Source organism: Haliotis rubra, unplaced genomic scaffold (assembly GCF_003918875.1).
Source record: "Haliotis rubra isolate DU_JTF1 unplaced genomic scaffold, ASM391887v1 Scf1245, whole genome shotgun sequence".
Lineage (NCBI taxonomy): Eukaryota > Metazoa > Mollusca > Gastropoda > Lepetellida > Haliotidae > Haliotis > Haliotis rubra.
In genome coordinates, this window is record NW_025765165.1 from 35010 (window position 1) to 61724 (window position 26715).

At 44.6% G+C, this 26715-nt stretch overlaps 1 protein-coding gene across 1 annotated transcript in view; it reads left to right on the forward strand.

Moving 5' to 3' along the window:
• The window catches only part of LOC124266296 (BAI1-associated protein 3-like), a gene marked incomplete at its 3' end in the record, with an annotated part of 222224 nt that overhangs the window by 17092 nt on the left and 178417 nt on the right, over window positions 1-26715 (forward strand). Inside the window, 2 exon segments of the mRNA XM_046701113.1 lie at window positions 6395-6717; window positions 15084-15296. Coding sequence (XP_046557069.1) covers window positions 6593-6717; window positions 15084-15296 — 338 coding nt within the window.

The window sequence follows — 26715 nt, forward strand, 5'->3', positions numbered from 1 at the left end:
AGTGTATATTTGAGATGGAAATCAGCATTGAATGGAGGCGTACCTTTTCAATGCAAATTGTAATGTTTGGGTAGCGTTCAGGGACATGTTTGTGCCCATTTAATTTCTTCACTGAAACAAACGATGATCAAAGAAAAACATAACCTAAGAAATGTGTTGCAAAAACCTTCATTCATGACATGCTCAATATTCATCTCCACACCAACAGCATCATCAGTTGGCACGAAATCTGGGAACTGGCATGACGCAAGACTGAAGAATCCCCATGCACTACTTTCACATAGTGGAGGATGGTTGGCAAACATATTGTACCAGCTGGCTCATCTCAACTGATCAGATATCGAGACTGACACTTGTCAGCGGCACATAAACAACACTGGCAGTCCCTGACAGTAGCAATGAGTCAAGGTGACGTAGGTCGCGTTTGCCCACATCCCACTTTCAATGCACACATTATAACTGTCTGTGATGCAGTGGGTGATGTCATCGATTGTAAATCTAAACGGTGAAAACGGGGCAACAGGTTCCAGTGACATTGAAACATATTCCAACTCATGTTACTGTTTTATCCTTTTGCATGCATTGTATGTATGCTTTTATGTAGCGCCTAAGTATGTACCAGTTGGTGGCTAATGGCGCGCTGAAATATCCATTATTATTATTTATTATTATTAAACATACATACATCATACAGCACCCTGAAGGGTGATTTGTTTGCTTATCCCTGCTGTAGTTAAGTCAAAATTATTCTTTAACTTTAAGAATATGTATCCCGTGTATAACTAATTAAAACCCCTTTTCGGAATGTCATAAGACAATGGACCTTTGCACTCACGAGTAAGATACCGAACCTTTGTACCCACGTGTAAAATACCGGACCTTTGTACCCATGTTTAAGATACCGGACCTTTCTACCCATGTGTAAGATACCGGACCTTTGCACTCATGCTTAAGATACCGGACCTTTGTACTCACGAGTAAGATACCGAACCTTTATACCCATGTGTAAGATACCGGACCTTTGTACCCATGTGTAAGATACCGGACCTTTGTACTCATGTGTAAGATACCGGACCTTTGTACCCATGTGTAAGATACCGGACCTTTGTACTCACGTGTAAGATACCGGACCCTTGTACCCATGTGTAAGATACCGGACCTTTGTACCCATGTATAAGATACCGGACCTTTGTACCCACGAGTAAGATACCGGCCCTTTGTACCCATGTGTAAGATACCGAACCTTTGTACCCATGTGTAAGATACCGGACCTTTCTACCCATGTGTAAGATACCGGACCTTTGTACTCACGAGTAAGATACCGGACCTTTGTACCCACGAGTAAGATACCGGACCTTTGTACTCACGAGTAAGATACCGGACCTTTGTACCCATGTGTAAGATACCGGACCTTTGTACTCACGAGTAAGATACCGGACCTTTCTACCCATGTGTAAGTTACCGGACCTTTGTACCCATGTGTAAGATACCGGACCTTTGTACCCATGTGTAAGATACCGGACCTTTGCACCCATGTGTAAGATACCGGACCCTTGTACCCATGTGTAAGATACCGGCCCTTTGCACCCATGTGTAAGATACCGGACCTTTGTACCCATGTGTAAGATACCGGACCTTTGCACCCATGTGTAAGATACCGGACCTTTGTACCCATGTGTAAGATACCGGACCTTTGTACCCATGTGTAAGATACCGGCCCTTTGCACCCATGTGTAAGATACCGGACCTTTGTACCCATGTGTAAGATACCGGACCTTTGCACCCATGTGTAAGATACCGGACCTTCGTACCCATGTGTAAGATACCGGACCTTTGTACCCATGTGTAAGATACCGAACCTTTGTACCCATGTGTAAGATACCGGACCTTATTACCCATGTGTCGGACCTTTGTAACCATGTTTAAGATACCGGACCTTTGTACCCATGTGTGAGATACCGGACCTTTGTAACTATGTGTAAGATATCGGACCTGTGTAACTATGTGTAAGATATCGGACCTATGTAACTATGTGTAAGATATCGGACCTTTGTATCCGTGTGTAAGATACCGGACCTTTGTACCCATGTGTAAGATATCGGACCTTTGTACCCATGTGTAAGATACCGAACCTTTGTACCCATGTGTAAGATACCGGACCTTTGTACCCATGTGTAAGATACCGGACCTTTGTACCCATGTGTGAGATACCGGACCTTTGTAACTATGTGTAAGATATCGGACCTGTGTAACTATGCGTAAGATATCGGACCTATGTAACTATGTGTAAGATATCGGACCTTTGTATCCGTGTGTAAGATGGTGGAATTTTGCACCCATGTGTTAGATACCGGACCTTTGTACACATGTGTAAGATACCGGACCTCTGTACCCACAGATAAAGACGCACACGAAGAGAGAGCTATGAGGGTTCGTACCTTTCAATAATACCCTGTATCTCCAGATTTGATTCCTCGTGTGATGATGGGTGAGTGAGTTGAAATCTGACGTCGCTTCAGCCATACAGCGATGGTAGTGTCTTGTTGACTTTAGTAAGTTGTTGTGGAGGCTACTTATGGTTCGTATTGTGTGTTTATCACAACGGTCGTGTGTTCATCTCAACGGTCATGTGTTCATCACAACGGTCATGTGTTCATCACAACGGCCATGTGTTCACCACAATGGTCATGTGTTCATCACAATGGTCATGTGTTTATCACAACGGTCATGTGTTCATCACAATGGTCATGTGTTGATCACAACGGTCGTGTGTTCATCACAATGGTCATGTGTTTATCACAACGGTCATGTGTTCATCACAATGGTCATGTGTTCATCACAGCGGTCGGGGTGGTGGGGTAGCCTAGTGGTTAAAGCGTTGGCTCGTCACGCCGAAGACCCGGGTTCGATTCCCCACATGGGCACAATGTGTTAAGCCCATTTCTGGTGTCCCCCGCCGTGATATTGCTGGAATATTGCTAAAAGCGGCGTAAAACTAAACTCAGTCAGTCAGTCAGTCATCACAGCGGTCGTGTGTTCATCACAATGGTCATGTGTTCATCACAGCGGTCGTGTGTTCATCACCCGTCATGTGTTCATCACCCGTCATGTGTTCATCACCCGTCATGTGTTCATCACAATAGTATTGTGTGTAGCTTTGACATAGTATGCTGACAATGGTATTGTGTGTAGCATTGACATAGTATGCTGACAATGGTATTGTGTGTAGCATTGACATACGATAGTGGCAATAGTATTGTGTGTAGCATTGACATAGGATGGTAGCAATGGTATTGTGCGTAGCATTGACATAGTATGCTGGCAATGGTATTGTGTGTAGCATTGACATAGGATGGTAGCAATGGTATTGTGTGTAGCATTGACATAGTATGCTGACAATGGTATTGTGTGTAGCATTGACATAGTATGCTGACAATGGTATTGTGTGTAGCATTGACATACGATAGTGGCAATAGTATTGTGTGTAGCATTGACATAGGATGGTAGCAATGGTATTGTGCGTAGCATTGACATAGTATGCTGGCAATGGTATTGTGTGTAGCATTGACATAGTATGCTGACAATGGTATTGTGTGTAGCATTGACATACGATAGTGGCAATAGTATTGTGTGTAGCATTGACATAGGATGGTAGCAATGGTATTGTGTGTAGCATTGACATAGTATGCTGACAATGGTATTGTGTGTAGCATTGACATACGATAGTGGCAATAGTATTGTGTGTAGCATTGACATAGGATGGTTGCAATGGTATTGTGCGTAGCATTGACATAGTATGCTGGCAATGGTATTGTGTGTAGCATTGACATACGATAGTGGCAATGGTATTGTGTGTAGCATTGACATAGGATGGTGGCAATGGTATTGTGTGTAGCATTGACATAGTATGCTGACAATGGTATTGGGTGTAGCATTGACATAACATAGCAATGATTGTGTGTAGCATGACATACGATAGTGGCAATAGTATTGTGTGTAGCATTGACATAGGATGGTAGCAATGGTATTGTGTATGTAGCAATGGTATATGCTGGCAATGGTATTGTGTGTAGCATTGACATACGATAGTGGCAATGGTATTGTGTGTAGCATTGACATAGTATGCTGACAATGGTATTGTGTGTAGCATTGACATACGATAGTGGCAATAGTATTGTGTGTAGCATTGACATAGGATGGTAGCAATGGTATTGTGTGTAACATTGACATAGTATGCTGGCAATGGTATTGTGTGTAGCATTGACATAATATGTTGGCAATGTTATTGTGTGTAGCATTGACATACGATAGTGGCAATAGTATTGTGTGTAGCATTGACATAGTATGCTGGGAATGGTATTGTGTGTAGCATTGACATAGTATGTTGGCAATGGTATTGTGTGTGGACAAAGGTATTGTATGTAGGGAGTGGTATTGTGTGTAGGGAGTGGTATTGTGTGTAGGGAGTGGTATTGTGTGTAGGGAGAAGTATTGTGTGTAGGGAGTGGTATTGTGTGTAGACAATGGTATTGTGTGTAGGGAGTGGTATTGTGTGTAGGGAGGTGTATTGTGTGTAGACAAAGGTATTGTGTGTAGACAATGGTATTGTGTGTAGGGAGCTGTATTGTGTGTAGACAATGGTATTGTGTGTAAGTAGAAGTATTGTGTGTAGGGAGTGGTATTGTGTGTAGAAAATGGTATTGTGTGTAGACAATGGTATTGTGTGTAGACAGTGGTATTGTGTGTAGGGAGTGGTATTGTGTGTAGGGAGTGGTATTGTGTGTAGGATAAATAGACATGATCAATAGGCGGTGTCAATGTTTAGCTGAACTGGGAAGGAGAGACTGTTTCCATGTTGATGAGAGGATGCAGAAGGCGACAGGATGTCTGTGATGCGTGCAGCTGTCAAGGGTGTGCACGTCATTTGGACTGATACAACAGCGGGAACGGGAGAGGCGGTGTTCCCGGCGGACTCATTTAGTTCGTGTATGTCTAGAGATATATTTCTCCACAACTTTCAAAGTGGCCCTGTGGCGGTTTCAAGGCACGTTACAGCTGGAGAAAGAGTTATGTTTATTAATGTGTTGCCGTGGTGGTTCTGAGTGGTGCCTGGTGGTTCTGAGAGCTGCTTGGTGACTCTGAGTGGTGCCTGGTGGTTCTGAGTGGTGCCTGGTGGTTCTGAGTGGTGCCTGGTGGTTCTGAGCGGAGCCTGGTGACTCTAAGCGGAGCCTGGTGACTCTGAGCGGAGCCTTGTGGTTCTGAGCGGAGCCTGGTGGTTCTGAGCGGAGCCTGGTGACTCTGAGTGGAGCCTGGCGACTCTGAGCGGAGCCTGGTGGTTCTGAGTGGTGTCTGGTGGTTCTGAGGGGTGTTGGGTAGTTCTGAGGGATGTTGAGTAGTTCTGAGGGTAGTTGGGTAGTTCTGAGGGAGGGGGGTTAGTTCTCTGTGTGTGTGTGTGTTTGGTAGTGCTGAGGGATGTTGGGTGGTTCTAAGGGGTGTTGGGCAGCATCGAGAGGTGTTTGGTAGTTCTAAGTGCGTGTGATAGTTCTCAGGGGTGTTAGGTGTTTGGTAGTACCGAGTTGTGTTAGGTGGTTCTGTGTGGTGCCTGGTGGTTTTGAGTGGTGCTTAGTGCAAAAATGTATCAGCTCATACGAAATAATTAGTTATCATCTGGAACAACGCAACAAACAAACAACAACAACAACAACAGGTGCGTCGTGTGTTTCATAATGTCCTCAGTAGTACGCTGACCATGGATGCTGGTAGTCAATATTGTAAGAGTTTTCATTTTCCCATATTTGGCTTGGATCAGAAAAACAAACAAACTCAGCAGCCAGCAGCATGTGAGAAGATATAGAGCATGTGAGAAGATATAGAGCATGCTATTTCTTACACAGCTTGACTTGACACAACTCTAACAGACAGCTAAGGAGAAGATATAGCGCATGGTTTTTTCTACACAGCTTGACTTGACACAACTCTAACAGACAGCTAAGGCGAAGATAGGTATATTTTGTAGGAGACAACATCAGGTCGATGAAAAGCACATTTCCAACAATGGATAGCCCAACTTGACGACATTAAAATGTACAAGACTTTGCCTCCCGTCGTCTGTCGTCTGTTTGTCTCTAGCCAGTAATATCAGGGGAATGTTTACATGTTCCATGTTCTACAACTCTCCTCCCTATTGAACAACCGACGCCATTATCTCACGTGAGACATTGTCATAATGAGACCACAAAGGTACACTGCAAGCAGTGCGGCTGGTCGCAGTCATCTCGGCAAGGCCACCTCTTCAGCTTCAGGGAGCTGTCATTGCACACATTAGCCCACAGTCTGGATGTGCGGCTTTTAATGTGAGTTTGCTTATTATAGCTGTGACTTTATTCTCCTTTAGTAGATGTGACACCAAGGTTGACCAGCTAAGCGACGCGAAGGGTTGAACAGCTAAGCAACGCCAAGGGTTGAACAGCTAAGCGACGCCAAGGGTTGAACAGCTAAACGACGCCAAGGGTTGGCCAGCTAAACGACGCCAAGGGTTGGCCAGCTAAACGACGCCAAGGGTTGGCCAGCTAAACGACGCCAAGGGTTGACAATGATGGAGCGAATGAAGCAATGGCTGGGGATGTCACGCGAGTCCAGTCCGACGCGGTCCCCTCCAGCGTCTCCTGCCTCCCACAGACCTGTGAGTCATGTGTCACGACCCTCGAATACCTCCCCAGGTAAGATTGGTGTCACTGCTGCAGCAGCCTTGAGGATGGCGCCTCCACGTCTCCGTGTCCGTCGCACCCTGTTGAAACCATGTTGCACACAACGTCACCAGTGTTGTACCAAAAGCGTTCACTTTTGCACCGATCTAAGTCACGTGCCCACTTCTGTTGTGTTTCTGGCGTCACCCTTTGCTTCTAGTGGTGGTCAGTGCTCACTGCTTCTAGCGGTGGTTAGTGCTCACTGCTTCTAGTGGTGGTCAGTGCTCACTGCTTCTTGTGGTGGTTAGTGCTCACTGCTTCTAGTGGTGGTCAGTGCTCACTGCTTCTTGTGGTGGTTAGTGCTCACTGCTTCTAGTGGTGGTCAGTGCTCACTGCTTCTTGTGGTGGTTAGTGCTCACTGCTTCTAGCGGTGGTCAGTGCTCACTGCTTCTTGTGGTGGTTAGTGCTCACTGCTTCTAGTGGTGGTCAGTGCTCACTGCTTCTTGTGGTGGTTAGTGCTCACTGCTTCTAGTGGTGGTCAGTGCTCACTGCTTCTTGTGGTGGTTAGTGCTCACTGCTTCTAGCGGTGGTTAGTGCTCACTGCTTCTAGCGGTGGTTAGTGCTCACTGCTTCTTGTGGTGGTTAGTGCTCACTGCTTCTAGTGGTGGTCAGTGCTCACTGCTTCTTGTGGTGGTCAGTCCTCACTGCTTCTGGTCCGATCACGTCAAGGACGCCAGTATATGTAACCTAAACAACTGCACGTCTGGCTCTCAGATACCATTTATATTACAACGAGTTGCTGCAAGGCGATCAGGTGACCGTCAATCATGACTCAAGAGAAGACATCAGGAAAATATAGAGCATGCTATTTCTTACACAGCTTGACTTGACACAACTCTAACAGACAGCTAAGATACCCAATCACATAGTTACTACTTCACTTGGCATAACCCTAATAGACAGCTAAGGTACCCACTCACACTGTTACTCCTTCACTTGGCACAGCTCTAACAGAAATCTAAGGTACCCACTCAAACTGTTACTCCTTCACTTGGCACAGCTCTAACAGGCAGCTAAGGTACCCACTCACACTGTTACTCCTTCACTTGGCATAACTCTAATAGACAGCTAAGGTATCCACTCACACTGTTACTCCTTCACTTGGCACAGCTCTAACAGGCAGCTAAGGTACCAACTCACACTGTTACTCCTTCACTTGGCACAGCTCTAACAGACAGCTAAGGTACCCACTCAAACTGTTACTCCTTCACTTGGCATAACTCTAATAGACAGCTAAGGTATCCGACCACACTGTAACTCCTTCACTTGACACAACTCTAACAGACAGCTAAGATACCCAATCACATAGTTACTACTTCACTTGGCATAACCCTAATAGACAGCTAAGGTACCCACTCACACTGTTACTCCTTCACTTGGCACAGCTCTAACAGGCAGCTAAGGTACCCAATCACACTGTTACTCCTTCACTTGGCACAGCTCTAACAGACAGCTAAGATACCCACTCACACTGTTACTCCTTCACTTGGCATAACTCTAATAGACAGCTAAGGTATCCACTCACACTGTTACTCCTTCACTTGGCACAGCTCTAACAGGCAGCTAAGGTACCAACTCACACTGTTACTCCTTCATTTGGCACAGCTCTAACAGACAGCTAAGGTACCCACTCACACTGTTACTCCTTCACTTGGAATAACTCTAATAGACAGCTAAGGTATCTACTCACACTGTTACTCCTTCACTTGGAATAACTCTAACAGACAGCTAAGATACCCACTCACACTGTTACTCCTTCACTTGGCATAACTCTAATAGACAGCTAAGGTATCCACTCACACTGTTACTCCGTCACTTGGCACAGCTCTAATAGACAGCTAAGGTACCCACTCACACTGTTACTCCTTCACTTGGAATAACTCTAATAGACAGCTAAGGTATCCACTCACACTGTTACTCCTTCACTTGGAATAACTCAAATAGACAGCTAAGGTACCCACTCACACTGTTACTCCTTCATTTGGCACAGCTCTAACAGACAGCTAAGGTACCAACTCACACTGTTACTCCTTCATTTGGCACAGCTCTAACAGACAGCTAAGGTACCCACTCACACTGTTACTCCTTCACTTGGCATAACTCTAATAGACAGCTAAGGTATCCACTCACACTGTTACTCCTTCACTTGGCACAACTCTAATAGACAGCTAAGGTACCAACTCACACTGTTACTCCTTCATTTGGCACAGCTCTAACAGACAGCTAAGGTACCCACTCACACTGTTACTCCTTCACTTGGCATAACTCTAATAGACAGCTAAGGTATCTACTCACACTGTTACTCCTTCACTTGGAATAACTCTAACAGACAGCTAAGATACCCAATCACATTGTTACTACTTCACTTGGCATAACTCAAACAGACAGCTAAGGTACCCAATCACACTGTTACTCCTTCATTTGGCACAGCTCTAACAGACAGCTAAGGTACCCACTCACACTGTTACTCATTCACTTGGCACAGCTCTAACAGACAGCTAAGGTATCCACTCACACTGTTACTCATTCACTTGGCACAGCTCTAACAGACAGCTAAGGTACCCACTCACATTGTTACTCCTTCACTTGGCACAACTCTAATAGACAGCTAAGGTATCCACTCACACTGTTACTCCTTCACTTGGCACAACTCTAACAGACAGTTAAGGTACCCACTCACACTGTTACTCCTTCACTTGGCACAACTCTAACAGACAGTTAAGGTACCCACTCACACTGTTACTCCTTCACTTGGCAGAGCTCTAACAGACAGCTAAGGTACCCACCCACACTGTTACTCCTTCACTTGGCACAGCTCTAACAGGCAGCTAAGGTACCCACTCACACTGTTACTCCTTCACTTGGCACAACTCTAACAGACAGCTAAGGTACCCACTCACACTGTTACTCCTTCACTTGGCACAACTCTAACAGGCAACTAAGGTACCAACTCACACTGTTACTCCTTCACTTGGCACAGCTCTAACAGACAGCTAAGGTACCCAATCACACTGTTACTCTTTCACTTGGCATAACCCTAATAGACAGCTAAGGTACCCAATCACACTGTTACTCCTTCACTTGGCACAGCTCTAACAGACAGCTAAGGTACCCACTCACACTGTTACTCCTTCACTTGGCATAACTCTAATAGACAGCTAAGGTATCCACTCACACTGTTACTCCTTCACTTGGCACAGCTCTAACAGGCAGCTAAGGTACCAACTCACACTGTTACTCCTTCACTTGGCACAGCTCTAACAGACAGCTAAGGTACCCACTCACACTGTTACTCCTTCACTTGGCATAACTCTAATAGACAGCTAAGGTATCCACTCACACTGTTACTCCTTCACTTGGAATAACTCTAACAGACAGCTAAGATACCCAATGACATTGTTACTACTTCACTTGGCATAACTCTAATAGACAGCTAAGGTATCCACCCACACTGTTACTCCTTTACTTGGCACAGCTCTAACAGACAGCTATGGTACCCACTCACACTGTTATTCCTTCACTTGGCACAGCTCTAACAGACAGCTAAGTTGCCGACTCACACTGTTACTCCTTCACTTGGCACAACTCTAACAGACAGCTAAGGTACCCACTCACACTGTTACTCCTTCACTTGGCACAACTCTCACAGACAGCTATGGTACCCACTCACACTGTTACTCCTTCACTTGGCACAGCTCTAACAGGCAGCTAAGGTACCCAATCACACTGTTACTCCTTCACTTGGCACAGCTCTAACAGACAGCTATGGTACCCACTCACACTGTTACTCCTTCACTTGGCACAGCTCTAACAGACAGCTATGGTACCCACTCACACTGTTACTCCTTCACTTGGCACAACTCTAACAGACAGCTAAGGTATCCACTCACACTGTTACTCCTTCACTTGGCACAACTCTAACAGAAATCTAAGGTACCCACCCACACTGTTACTCCTTCACTTGGCACAGCTCTAACAGAAATCTAAGGTACCCACCCACACTGTTACTCCTTCACTTGGCACAACTCTAACAGAAATCTAAGGTACCCACTCACACTGTTACTCCTTCACTTGGCACAGCTCTAACAGACAGCTAAGGTACCCACTCACACTGTTACTCTTTCACTTGGCACAGCTCTAACAGACAGCTAAGGTACCCACTCACACTGTTACTACTTCACTTGGCACAACTCTAACAGACAGCTAAAGGTTACCCAATCTAACAGACAGCTAAGGTACCCACTCACACTGTTACTCCTTCACTTGGCACAGCTCTAACAGACAGCTAAGGTACCCACTCACACTGTTACTCCTTCACTTGGCACAGCTCTAACAGACAGCTAAGGTTCCCAATCACACTATTACTCCTTCACTTGGCACAGCTCTAACAGACAGCTAAGGTACCCAATCACACTATTACTCCTTCACTTGGCACAGCTCTATCAGACAGCTAAGGTACCTACTCACACTGTTACTCCTTCACTTGGCACAGCTCTAAAAAGTCCGTAAAGTCCGTAAGTTCCGTAAAGTCCCAGCCACTTACAACCTCGGTTGATAATTCATCATGCATATATACACAAAGAAAAAAGTTACGCGCAACCTGATATTTTGATGAATGTATTCCCCCATTATTTGAAATAGTGATACATGGAATATTTATGGGAAGAGTAGAGTTTACGTGAGACCACATGACCAGTGATGCGTAACAATCGCGCTCGTGTCGCTTGTGACATGTGCCCGTGCTACATGCTACCCTCGAGGATCACACAAAGCAGTATGGCCCAACTGTATTTGTGGGTATTTAACGTTGGCTGAAACGGCCATTCAAGCATATTCATGGAACATGGCATGGAGACGATTGTCAATCGACACTAGGAATCAGATTATTGGTATGCATACCGCAGGAATGTCCTTTAAGGCGATTGGACGAATTCTGGGCTGCCAGTACACCGTTGTTAGCCGTTTAGTCCGGAAACATGCGCAGACCGGAAGTGCAATGAACCGTCCAATGTCTGGAAGGCCTCCTGTCACTACAACAAACCGAAACATGAGTCTCATTAACCCATTCAGACAATGACCTATTTTTCGGCCGATCCGAATTTTCTCGTGTGAAAGTGAAAATAGACACCACAAACAACTATGGTTACACTGAATTCCAATTCCTTGTTTCATGGCTAAGAAAATGGTATTTACAAATAATTACGGACCTGACATGTTTTTTGCCATGTGGCATTGTGAAAATATCAGGGGGTGCTTAACTTTTTTCTTTGTGTGTGTGTGTGTATATATATATATCCATGTATATATATAATTGTGATTTACAAAGTACGTCATTATATATATACACACACACACACAAAGAAAAAATATATATATACATTTGACATTGTGAAAATATCAGGGGGTGCTTAACTTTTTCCTTTGTGTGTGTGTGTGTATATATATATATCCGTGTATATATATAATTGTGATTTACAAAGTACGTCATTATATATATATATATATATATATACACACACAAAGAAAAAATATATATACATACATTTGGCATTGTGAAAATATCAGGGGGTGCTTAACTTTTTAGTGTGTGTGTCTGTGTGAGGTGAGGTGAGGTGAAATTGGGTTTAACGTCACGCTTGAGAATATTTCGATCATATGACGACGTGCATGCGTGTTTGTGTATGTGCGGCTGCTTGCACTAGCCCAGACATACCTGGTTTTATAGTGCTAGCCCACTGAGATACCATGCCGCAGTGAAGCATGAATACCCCCCTCAGACACAGTATACTGACTCCGAGCTGACCAGTCCTTGTTGTACCCAAAAATGCCGAGCGCCAGGCATGGACCAACAAGTACCATATTTTAACGTCTTTTGGTATGACGCGGTCGGGGATCGAACCCGCGACCTTCCGCTCTCCGGGCGGACGCTCTAACCACTACACCACGGAGGCGGTCGTGTGTGTGTGTGTGTGTGTGTGTGTGTGTGTGTGTGTGTGTGTGTGTGTGTGTGTGTGTGTGTGTGTGTGTGTGTGTGTGTGTAATGACGTACTTCGTAAATCACAATTTATGAATTAATTCTATTTCTTCAAAGAAAGATGTTACCTGAGAATTTGCATAACTGAAAGGCCTGAGGCTGCTTCACACTGAAAATACGATATTGTCGGATAATGACCTCTTCAAATCTGACCTTACGACCCCAGTAGGTGTGGCTGATCGTTGGATCATTTTGATGTAATGTGTTTTCATCTCGTTGGTTGTCGTACTTCATTTGCATTAGATCTGTGCTGCAACATCTAACAACCGGTTTATCATCACAGTTTTTAATTAGAAGTGACGTCAGATATTTTCCAGTTGCAAGAATATTATATTGTTCAATTATTGCCTATAGCCTAGAGAGGTAAAAAAAATTCACAGACTATGTTTAGACATGATTGGTGTATACTTAAAATGGCCTGCGATTCGGCTGTGGAAGTAGTAGATTACCAGGTTATCTAATTGATAAGGTTATGGATCCAACGATAGAGGCCCTGACAACTGTATCTCCATCCTTGGATCCATTTGTAAATATTAGTCTGTATCTTCTTTGCTTTTTAACCGATAATATTCTTGTTGGTGTTGTAGTTGATTTGTTTCTGATTTCTTTAATTTAGATAAGGTGAGTTCCATCCAGAAGAAGAAGAAAAATCTTATTCGTATTCCTATTGAGGAAATAAGAAGTGACTTCATATTGGGCAGATCCTCATAAAGAGGATTAAAAATGCAGCTGTGTGCATAAATTTTTTAGTGTTTTGTAATGGATGTTTGTGAAGATAATTATAAAGTATGATGTTTAGGAGATGGCTCATATCTACAAATTGCCAGTATGAGATGTTCTCAAAGATCCAATGCAAAGCCTAAGGCATTGATGGTGGATAAAAATCTAGCAGTTGAAGGTTACTTTTCCAGGCTCCACCACAGATGATGGAGCCATAATAGCGTTGATAAGGATTAGTGATCCTTACAAGTGACGAATAGTTGATCGGTCCATTCCCTGCGTGGAATTAGAAACAACTTTTGATAAATCCAGTGCCACCGGGCATTTTGCTTTCATGTATTAAATATATGGCAGGAAAACAAGTTAATTGTAAAACATATATACCCCAAAGTTGGGCTTCCTTTGGAACAGTAATTGGAATCGCTTGATGTAAGTCAGGGTCACGATGGAGGTTAGTGTCAGAAATGGATGCAATTACTCTATATTTAGCCTTACGCTCCGATCAATCATATGTTGGTTGAGGCAAGACATCAACTTTGTTTCAGTCATGTGCATAGTTTTACGTCGACATGATTCATTAAAATCTTCAAATACTGACCCATCAGCGGAGTCATTAAGACGTCAGATAAACATGCAGTATTCGCGGGACTGAGTGTGAGTAGATCCCCAAACCTCTCCCCACCGTTGGCGGTAGAATACGGACGAAACGTGAAAACACACGGCTGGTTTACACGATGCACTATCTCGCAGTTACCCTTGTTAGGTTCACTGCACAGTTTGACGACAAGTGTGTTTACTTGGCGGCCGTAACCGGTGGAGCTAAGCATCATATATAGTTACTGTAACCTTTTCACACAAACGCTTGGTATCAGGGTTGATTGCAAAGACCAATTAAACCACTTTCATCCCAGCTTTGCCCATGGAATCTGCTTTGACAGATACTGCATATATCAGTCGTCTGTTATCTCATCCTACATTCATCAATATGAAACAGAATACATTAGTCAGTCAGATCTATAACGCTACCGAAAATTCCATTGGAGAGTTCAACCCGTCACATATGGCGCGATGCCTCCACTGGCGCTGAAAGGGTTGTTGTTGCCACCGGTACTACAGATGTGTGCCCCAGGTACGTTTCTGTATACATACAGGAATGTACCCTAAACAAAGTCAAAATATACAGAAACGTACCCGGCGCCATACACGGCAGACGAGTCCGCAACCCAAAACCCTCTCCTTGTTCCCGTTCGACTGATAGCGAGTGGTTATAGTGTGCACCGAGAAATATTCGTTATTATGTATGGTCGATTCCTAAATCTTCAATCAAATGCATCTTTAAATACTAGCCTTTGGTCTTCATGATTTTTGTGCACCCCCCAACCCCTTCTCCAAAATTCTGTATCCGCTCTTGATACTCTATACATTTATATGATTCGGATGTTTGCGTGATTGTACGAGCGCTTCACGAGGTTCACGATGAACAAATTGACTTCAGCTAACTGACATACTAATCAAAATCAACCTAACGATACTTGCGTGCCTGCTTTTGTTTGTATGAATTTACTTCTACTTCTATTTGCTTTCAGTAAACCAAGATCTATCGACCAATCAGAAATCAAGAAGGCAGAAATGGCGACATCGTCTTCACTTCCGGCGCCTGTGCGACGTCGGTCAAGGTCAAAGTCACCGAGTAAACATGGACGTCAGAGGCAGACGAGCAGTGGAAATCGGACTCTTGGACTGATAAAGACGTCAGACGACGAAACTTTCTTGCCGCGAGAACATCAGAATCCCCAGTAAGTATAGTTGTGTTTGTTCTGTGCTTGCGATAATGGGATTTGAGTAGTCGTTCTCCTACTGGTGTCCCGTGTTTTGCTGTGTGAACTCCCAGCATAATCATATCGTCAAATCAGCTTATACGTGGTATAACGAGGTGTGTTGCATCACACAGAAAGTGTAGGTGCTCGTAAGACTGCTGCAGCTGCTCACACTCGCAGACAACGGGGTTCTACTGGGTTCTTCCCCCACACACAGAAAGTTTGTCTATAAATAAATTAAAGTACAAAGTCTTGATACGTTTGGATTCCCAAGTAAGAGAACTTTGCACGAAACCAACAGACAACAAAGCAGGGGCGAGAGTTCACAAATCCTACAATTTCAGTATAAAGATCACCATGGCAGTACAATGTAGAGTGGCTATGGGAATTCTGAGGCAGTTTCATCACGAGCAGTGATTATTGCAGTAAAGACAATAACAGTATATTTCACTATCACTAACCAGACGTGTAGCAAGCCATTTTTTTCGTGGATAGGTTGCAAAGCTTTATATTTAGATAGTATTGAGGGCTTGCCCAACCTGTTTAGCAGCAATCATGGACTTTTTTTTTTATAATGGTAGCTATGCCCCAGGCCCCCTGCTAACATTAATGTGACTTTTACCTGGGCCTGGATGGGTATATTGATTATAATACACTGTTCTCCTGGTAACTTGAAATGTAATGTGAAATCAAAGGCAATATTAACTTGCACTTTTTATATACCCCAGAAAAAGCCAAGAAATTCCACAATAGTCTCAAAGGCAGGTGATTATGGATTAGAATAGAACTTTCTAGATCATGCTACTTGGTTTCAGGGCCTATAAGGTTGTAGCACAATCTAACTTTCACACTCCACTATCCCTCACTTAATCTACAGGTGAACAACAGGTGAGACATTGTTGCACAACACTCTCCCCCTTCGGTGACAGAAAGTTTGAACGTAGTAAAAAATTTCTTTTCTAATTAAAATACAAAACCTGCTTGGCATTTTATAACAACAGTGCACATGTTAATTAACCATGAAATATGTTTATATAAATACATGCTAATGCATCAGATTTTATGTTGTCTTTGACTTTAATATTTGAGTTCTCTAAATCAAGACAAGCTCTAGCATTTGTGTTTGTGTTCTTCAGTGGTTGTGATCAGTGCGTACTTGTAAAGGAAGCAAAGTAGTTCCAAGGTACACTTCCAATTGCTGCACAGGTAACAACTCAGCAACAGCGTTTTTTCGATGGTGGAATAATGTCTTTGATGTTTGTGAACTTTCCTTGAGAAATAACAAACAGGATGATCAAAGCCTGATGCATCTTCCTGTAACATGACAGCTCCAACACAATGGTCAATTTGAAAGGTTTCTTGACATTTGGTGCTTGAAGAACAGAATTCATGAGAATGACTTTAATTTTCTCAAAAGCCTGATAACAGCTTTCCAAAACAACTTTTACTTTTTTACCGAGCAAATTGGTAGGGTGTGGGCTGTGTGCATCCCCCATTCTGGATCCACACATGTTGATTCATCAGGTAGGGATGTTGTTTAACAGCCAGAGTGTCTCCTACACCTGCATCCAGTGTTCACAAATGGTGTTTCAAAGTAACAGGACATTGGGTCCTGTAAGTTTCAGATGTCTGTCTGACCCATTGAAAATTCACAGGTCCCATAGAATAAAATTAAACTCACATTTCAGATTTAACATCTCTTATAATTGGCATTGAAATTATTAACAAACATAAGATTTATAAACAGCAATAAACAGCAAACAAGTGTCACATGTCACATATGACAACTTCAGTCAAAGTCATTGTGAAATATACAGTCAGACACTGGGGCCGGTGGGTTGTAGACTTCTATCGGACCGTTGGTGAATCTACCGGATTTGTCAGAGGGTCAGACGCTATTTGTGAACACTGGCATCAGGAAACACTGAATCTGTGCAGCCAGGTGCATCAGGAAACACTGAACTTGTGCAGCCAGGTGCATCATGACACACTGAATCTGTGCAGCCAGGTGCATCACGACACACTGAATCTGTGCAGCCAGGTGCATCAGGAAACACTGAATCTGTGCAGCCAGGTGCATCATGACACACTGAATCTGTGAAGGCAGGTGCATCAGGAAACAGTGAATCTGTGCAGCCAGGTGCATCATGACACACTGAATCTGTGCAGCCTTGTGCACCAGGAAACACTGAATCTGTGCAGCCAGGTGCATCAGGAAACACTGAATCTGTGCAGCCAGGTGCATCATGACACACTGAATCTGTGCAGCCAGGTGCATCAGGAACTATGAATCTGTGCAGCCAGGTGCACCATGACACACTGAATCTGTGCAGCCAGGTGCATCAGGAAACACTGAATCTGTAGAGCCAGGTGCATCAGGAAACACTGAATCTGTGCAGCCAGGTGCATCATGACACACTGAATCTGTGCAGCCAGGTGCATCATGACACACTGAATCTGTGCAGCCAGGTGCATCATGACATACTGAATCTGTGCAGCCAGGTGCATCAGGAAACACTGAATCTGTGCAGCCAGGTGCATCAGGAAACACTGAATCTGTGGAGCCAGGTGCATCATGACACACTGAATCTGTGCAGCCAGGTGCATCATGACACACTGAATCTGTGCAGCCAGGTGCATCATGACATACTGAATCTGTGCAGCCAGGTGCATCAGGAAACACTGAATCTGTGCTGCTAGGTGCATCAGGAAACAATGAATCTGTGGAGCCAGGTGCATCAGGAAACACTGAATCTGTGGAGCCAGGTGCATCATGACACACTGAATCTGTGCAGCCAGGTGCATCATGACATACTGAATCTGTGCAGCCAGGTGCATCAGGAAACACTGAATCTGTGCTGCTAGGTGCATCAGGAAACAATGAATCTGTGCAGCCAGGTGCATCAGGAAACACTGAATCTGTGCAGCCAGGTGCATCATGACACACTGAATCTGTGCAGCTTTGTGCATCATGACACACTGAATCTGTGCAGCCAGGTGCATCAGGAAACAATGAATCTGTGAGGCCAGGTGCATCAGGAAACACTGAATCTGTGCTGCCAGGTGCATCAGGTCACACTGAATCTGTGCAGCCAGGTGCATCATGACACACTGAATCTGTGCAGCCAGGTGCATCATGACACACTGAATCTGTGCAGCCAGGTGCATCAGGAAACACTGAATCTGTGGAGCCAGGTGCATCATGACACACTGAATCTGTGGAGCCAGGTGCATCAGGAAACACTGAATCTGTGCAGCCAGGTGCATCATGACACACTGAATCTGTGCAGCCAGGTGCATCAGGAAACACTGAATCTGTGCAGCCAGGTGCATCATGACACACTGAATCTGTGCAGCCAGGTGCATCATGACACACTGAATCTGTGGAGCCAGGTGCATCAGGAAACACTGAATCTGTGCAGCCAGGTGCATCATGACACACTAAATCTGTGCAGCCAGGTGCATCAGGAAACATTGAATCTGTGCAGCCAGGTGCATCATGACACACTGAATCTGTGCAGCCAGGTGCATCATGACACACTGAATCTGTGCAGCCAGGTGCATCAGGAAACACTGAATCTGTGAAGCCAGGTGCATCATGACACACTGAATCTGTGCATCCAGGTGCATCAGGAAACACTGAATCTGTGCAGCCAGGTGCATCATGACACACTGAATCTGTGCAGCCAGGTGCATCATGACACACTGAATCTGTGCAGCCAGGTGCATCATGACACACTGAATCTGTGCAGCCAGGTGCATCAGGACACACTGAATCTGTGCAGCCAGGTGCATCAGGAAACACTGAATCTGTGCAGCCAGGTGCATCAGGAAACACTGAATCTGTGCAGCCAGGTGCATCAGGAAACACTGAATCTGTGCAGCCAGGTGCATCATGACACACTGAATCTGTGCAGCCAGGTGCATCATGACACACTGAATCTGTGCAGCCAGGTGCATCATGACATACTGAATCTGTGCAGCCAGGTGCATCAGGAAACACTGAATCTGTGCAGCCAGGTGCATCATGACACACTGAATCTGTGCAGCCAGGTGCATCAGGAAACACTGAATCTGTGCAGCCAGGTGCATCAGGAAACACTGAATCTGTGCAGCCAGGTGCATCATGACACACTGAATCTGTGCAGCCAGGTGCATCATGACACACTGAATCTGTGCAGCCAGGTGCATCATGACACACTGAATCTGTGGAGCCAGGTGCATCAGGAAACACTGAATCTGTGCAGCCAGGTGCATCAGGAAACACTGAATCTGTGCAGCTTTGTGCATCATGACACACTGAATCTGTGCAGCCAGGTGCATCAGGAAACAATGAATCTGTGCAGCCAGGTGCATCAGGAAACACTGAATCTGTGGAGCCAGGTGCATCAGGAAACACTGAATCTGTGCAACCAGGTGCATCAGGAAACACTGAGTCTGTGAAGCCAGGTGCATCATGACACACTGAATCTGTGCAGCCAGGTGCATCATGACACACTGAATCTGTGCAGCCAGGTGCATCAGGAAACACTGAATCTGTGCAGCCAGGTGCATCATGACACACTAAATCTGTGCAGCCAGGTGCATCAGGAAACAATGAATCTGTGCAGCCAGGTGCATCATGACACACTGAATCTGTGCAGCCAGGTGCATCAGGAAACACTGAATCTGTGCAGCCAGGTGCATCATGACACACTGAATCTGTGCAGCCAGGTGCATCAGGAAACAATGAATCTGTGCAGCCAGGTGCATCAGGTCACAGTGAATCTGTGCAGCCAGGTGAATCATGACACACTGAATCTGTGCAGCCAGGTGTATCATGACACACTGAATCTGTGCAGCCAGGTGCATCATGACACACTGAATCTGTGCAGCCAGGTGCATCAGGAAGCACTGAATCTGTGCAGCCAGGTGCATCAGGAAACACTGAATCTGTGCAGCCAGGTGCATCAGGAAACACTGAATCTGTGCAGCCAGGTGCATCATGACACACTGAATCTGTGCAGCCAGGTGCATCATGACACACTGAATCTGTGCAGCCAGGTGCATCAGGAAACACTGAATCTGTGCAGCCAGGTGCATCATGACACACTAAATCTGTGCAGCCAGGTGCATCAGGAAACAATGAATCTGCACAGCCAGGTGCATCATGACACACTGAATCTGTGCAGCCAGGTGCATCAGGAAACACTGAATCTGTGCAGCCAGGTGCATCATGACACACTGAATCTGTGCAGCCAGGTGCATCAGGAAACAATGAATCTGTGCAGCCAGGTGCATCAGGAAACACTGAATCTGTGCAGCCAGGTGCATCATGACACACTGAATCTGTGCAGCCAGGTGCATCAGGAAACACTGAATCTGTGCAGCCAGGTGCATCATGACACACTGAATCTGTGGAGCCAGGTGCATCATGACACACTGAATCTGTGCAGCCAGGGCATCAGGAAACACTGAATCTGTGCAGCCAGGCATCAAACACTGAATCTGTGCAGCCAGGTGCATCAGGAAACAATGAATCTGTGGAGCCAGGTGCATCAGGAAACACTGAATCTGTGCAGCCAGGTGCATCATGACACACTGAATCTGTGCAGCCAGGTGCATCATGACACACTGAATCTGTGGAGCCAGGTGCATCAGGAAACACTGAATCTGTGCAGCCAGGTGCATCATGACACACTGAATCTGTGGAGCCAGGTGCATCAGGAAACACTGAATCTGTGCAGCCAGGTGCATCAGGAAACACTGAATCTGTGCAGCCAGGTGCATCATGACATACTGAATCTGTGGAGCCAGGTGCATCAGGAAACACTGAATCTGTGCAGCCAGGTGCATCATGACACACTGAATCTGTGCAGCCAGGTGCATCAGCAAACACTGAATCTGTGCAGCCAGGTGCATCAGGAAACAAGTGAGTGTACTCTGGAAGTATCCCTGACATTTGAGCTTTTCACTCAGATGGCAAATAACCAAGCTTAACATCTAAGTCAGCTTAAATTTCAGAATTGCATAGCTTAGCATAGTCAGCATCATCATCAAAAATTACAAAGTCACATCTCTCATCAATAGGACAATCTGATACATTATCTACAGGTGGAACAGTGGTAACACACGGGGTACATTCACATATCAATAACATAGGGCCCATGGTATTTAGCACGTAAAGGTTGCCCACTTAACACTTTATTGCCAGGACTTACATTTGTGTCCTGACACTTCTTTGTCAAAATGTAGTTTCATCTTGTCCAGGGATTCTTTCAAATTATCCCTAGCAACTTCACAAGCTTTCTAAAACCTGATCCAAATGATGAAACATAGTCCAACAAACTGATTTCAGACCTATCATGAAGCCACTGTTCCTTCAAGGGTAAGGTCCATGAAGCCTTACTGACTCCTTCTCTACAAACAACAACAAATACATGCTTTCTTCCCTGTCTTCCTCAGTCTCAAAACAGTAAATCCTTATCATATTCTTAAGTCTGATGGAATCTGTCTAGAGGTACTTGAGATTCTGGATGCTAGCACAGCCTGCTAGATTACACCATAGAGCCTTGAGCTGTCGGAATAGTCTTAGGTAAACTGAACATAGTTAAAACCTTTTCCAAAGCCTTGATAATGACGGTAGCTGTAATTTGTCCGTAAAGGAATAGCCCATGGAAACCTTGTGGGAACACACATGATAGTAGCTTGCATGTACTGGTTGCCTTGCTTGGTTTCAGGCAATGGACCAAGACGAGCAATGCTGGGTAGTGTAGGTGATGGGGTATGTATCATGGTGCAGCAGAACGTAGCAAACTGGATCTGCATCTGCTCAGCAAAATGGTTGTAAGCTGTCTATTTGCTGGACAGCTGCATGTGTGTTGAATGGTTGGTAAACCAAATCAGAGACAAATATCAGCTTCACCATTCCAGTTTTAGAGCCTTCAGCAAGGTCATCATAGTAGCATAGGTGATGGGGGTACGTTTGCTCACACCCAATTGACCTGCCAAATGTTTTTCATGTGCCCAACACAAAACATGTTTTAGATAGGAATGTAAACAATCTGATGAAAAACCCTCCAATCTTTATCAGCAAGTACACCTGGTGGCCTCCATTTCCTATCTGTCCATAGATTTGGTGGTGTATCTGTCTGTCCATAGAGTTGACTGTGTATGTGTCTGTCCTACCCGTGAAGGTCCGGGATAGAATGAGCCTTCAGTAACCCATGCTTGTCGTAAAAAGGCGACTAACGGGATCGGTTGACACATGACATCGGTTCCCAGTTGCGCAGATCGATGCTCATGCTCTTGATCACTGGATATATCTGCCTGTCCATAGAGGTGTGGTCTATCTGCATGTCCATAGAGGTGGTAGTATATCTGCGTGTCCATAGAGGAGGTAGTATATCTGCCTGTCCGTAGAGGTGTGGTCTATCTGCATGTTCATAGAGGAGGTAGTATATCTGCGTGTCCATAGAGGAGGTGGTGTATCTGCGTGTCCATAGAGGAGGTAGTATATCTGCCAGCCCGTAGAGTTGCGGTCTATCTGCATGTCCATAGAGGTGGTGGTGTATCGCCAACTTTGATTGGGTCTGCATATTATTCTCTGCTTAATGGCAAATATTTTGTGTTTCATGAACTTCATCATTGTACCTTTCAGTTTGAAGCCACTGCAACTTAACTTTCTTGTGGCAAGTTTATCCAAAATATTGGGCTGTGTTCTTGTGTCTGAGGCTACTTTATCGTCAGATATGGTGGATAAAGATTCAAGTGTGTTCGAAGATTATTGACGTCATTATTCTTGGACTTCCTAAAGCTGACTGATTTCTTCAGTGATCTTGGTATTGCAAGTTAGTCACAGCCCTAGGTATTGAGTAAACTCTTTGTCAATTACGTCTACAACCTCCACATTGCTGTCATTGTCTTTAGTGATGATGAGAAGCAAAGTGTAGACGAACCAATTTTGTGGCACCAGTTATGTACTGCTTAAGTTTGAAGGTTAAAGGTCACAAGCAAACAAAAAATCAAACATAATTAAAACACAATTATCACTTATTCGTGACACATAATATACATTGCTGGTTATGAAAAAACATATAAACAAAATTATAAGCGTACAATTGCAAATCAAAAGTGCAATATTTTGTACTTGGGTTTACTTCCCAAGAAACGAAGCAGCCGGGATACCGAACCCAGTCAGAGCGGGTGGGTGTGCACTCAAGTGTAACGGCTGGTTCGTTTGCAGATTCCCCTCACGGCTCATTGTGTGTGTATATATAGAGATTTTGGGTTTTGTAAATACATGCTCATTTTTTGTGTATAACATTTTACAATCAACAGACATCATAACATGTCATGTGTTCAAGTATCACACCTGCCTGTCTGTGTAATTACATAATGTGACAGAGACCGAACTCGGGTCATAAATCAATGCATTTTGTTTATGGTGTATAGCCTGATAGGTGTTAAGTTGAAATTGCATGTGGTCAGTGATAGCAGCTGTGTATTGAATATTGTCATTAGCAGACAGGCAGGCAGACACACAGGTGTCAATAAAACAAGACATTGAGTTTTGTCTGTGACAACAACATATCTATATCACAGTTACAAATTCTGTCAACGCTAAATAATGACATTGCTTTCAAGTATCGAACTGAGAAAGTGATTCGGTAAGAAGAACGTGTGGTGAAATAGACAAATGAAATTATATAAACAGTTTATTTACTGTCATAACATAAAAAGCTCGCGCCTGTGAGATATCAACAAAACATTAGAAAATAGCTCACACCAAAGCCTTCACCGAGTATTCACCGGACAACCCGCTTCCAAGCTGCGCGAACCTATTTCACTGCGCACGTGCTATGAGCGCAGCCCAGCTGTTGAAACCAGTTTTCCCCCGAAAAGTCGGGGGAAAATTAGTGAAACGTTTGAACTCCGATTTCGCCCGTTTTTTTTCATCGCGTTATTTTTCAACTTTATAAATTGAATTTGCATTTTTGACGATTTGTTTCGGTAAGTCCATACCGAAAGGTATCAGAATCTGCAAAGTTGTGTTTTACGTTGCATGTGACCTTTAAGTAAATCGCAGAAGGTTTCTGTAGTCCGACTGTCAACGTGACTGTTGCAATCACTGACCTGGTTGAAGTGTTGTGCATTCAAGAACATCAGAAATTTCCATTAAAGTTGTCATGTTTTGAGAGTTTAGTCTTTTTGGAAGGTGGTTAGTGGATAGACTAGAGCTAGTCCTGGCATGGCACTGCCCAACATACGGTCAGGTACTTTCATTTGGACTTAACATGTTTGATGGTAGGAGATTGTTAGAAATTGCAACACCATCTGTTTTCCTGGAGCACCTGATGTTCTGTACTATGTTGAAACCATCTGGTATAAGTTGTTTTAACTCAGCTCTTGAACTCCTGTCAGCCACATGTTGGTATCCCACTCAATGTCCTGGATATGGTTGGCCTTGTTCCAGAGGAGGGAGGGTGTGTGGTTTTGTGCTGTTTTCAGCAATATTTCTAGCAAATTTCACAGTGGGGGATACAGGAAGTGGGCTTCACACATGTGGAGAGTCAAACCTAGGTCTTTGGTGTCACGAGCAAACACTTTAACCACCAAGCTACCCCACCAGCCATTTATTATGTTGGCCAAAGTTGAAGGTGAAAGAACTTTGATTATTATCAACATTCAACTGGTCAGTTTGGTTAGTGGTGTAATTCATAGTGTTGGCAGCAGTAACTCCATTGTGTTTGATGGTGCCCTCCTTTACATCCACTGTTAGACTCACATACATAGTGTTGGCAGCAGTGACTCCATCGTGTTTGATGGTGCCCTCCTTTACATCCACTGTTAGACTCACATACATAGTGTTGGCAGCAGTGACTCGATCGTGTTTGATGGTGCCCTCCTTTACATCCACTCTTAGACTCACATACATAGGGTTGGCAGCAGTGACTCCATCGTGTTTGATGGTACCCTCCTTTACATCCACTCTAAGACTCACATACAATAGTGTTGGCAGCAGTGACTCCATCGTGTTTGATGGTGCCCTCCTTTACATCCGCTCTTAGATTCACATACAATAGTGTTGGCAGCAGTAACTCCATCGTGTGTGATGGTGCCCTCCTTTACATCCACTCTTAGACTCACATACATAGTGTTGGCAGCAGTAACTCCATCGTGTTTGATGGTGCCCTCCTTTACATCCACTCTTAGACTCACATACATAGTGTTGGCAGCAGTAACTCCATCGTGTTTGATGGTGCCCTCCTTTACATCCCCTCTTAGACTCACATACATAGTGTTGGCAGCAGTAACTCCATCGTGTGTGATGGTGCCCTCCTTTACATCCACTTTTAGACTCACATTCATAGTGTTGGCAGCAGTAACTCCATCGTGTGTGATGGTGCCCTCCTTTACATCCACTCTTAGACTCACATACATAGTGTTGGCAGCAGTAACTCCATTGTGTTTGATGGTGCCCTCCTTTACATCCGCTCTTAGATTCACATACATAGTGTTTGCAGCAGTGACTCCATCGTGTGGTATGGTGCCCTCCTTTACATCCACTCTTGGATTCACATACATAGTGTTGGCAGCAGTAACTCCATCGTGTTTGATGGTGCCCTCCTTTACATCCAATCTTAGACTCACATACATAGTGTTGGCAGCAGTAACTCCATCGTGTTTGATGGTGCCCTCCTTTACATCCCCTCTTAGACTCACATACATAGTGTTGGCAGCAGTAACTCCATCGTGTGTGATGGTGCCCTCCTTTACATCCACTCTTAGACTCACATACAGAGTGTTGGCAGCAGTAACTCCATCGTGTTTGATGGTGCCCTCCTTTACATCCACTCTTAGACTCACATACATAGTGTTGGCAGCAGTAACTCCATCGTGTGTGATGGTGCCCTCCTTTACATCCACTTTTAGACTCACATTCATAGTGTTGGCAGCAGTAACTCCATCGTGTGTGATGGTGCCCTCCTTTACATCCACTCTTAGACTCACATACATAGTGTTGGCAGCAGTAACTCCATCGTGTTTGATGGTGCCCTCCTTTACATCCGCTCTTAGATTCACATACATAGTGTTGGCAGCAGTGACTCCATCGTGTGGTATGGTGCCCTCCTTTACATCCACTCTTGGATTCACATACATAGTGTTGGCAGCAGTAACTCCATCGTGTTTGATGGTGCCCTCCTTTACATCCACATCTCACATACATAGACTCACATACATAGTGTTGGCAGCAGTAACTCCATCGTGTTTGATGGTGCCCTCCTTTACATCCCCTCTTAGACTCACATACATATAGTGTTGGCAGCAGTAACTCCATCGTGTGTGATGGTGCCCTCCTTTACATCCCTCTTAGACTCACATACATAGTGTTGGCAGCAGTAACTCCATCGTGTGT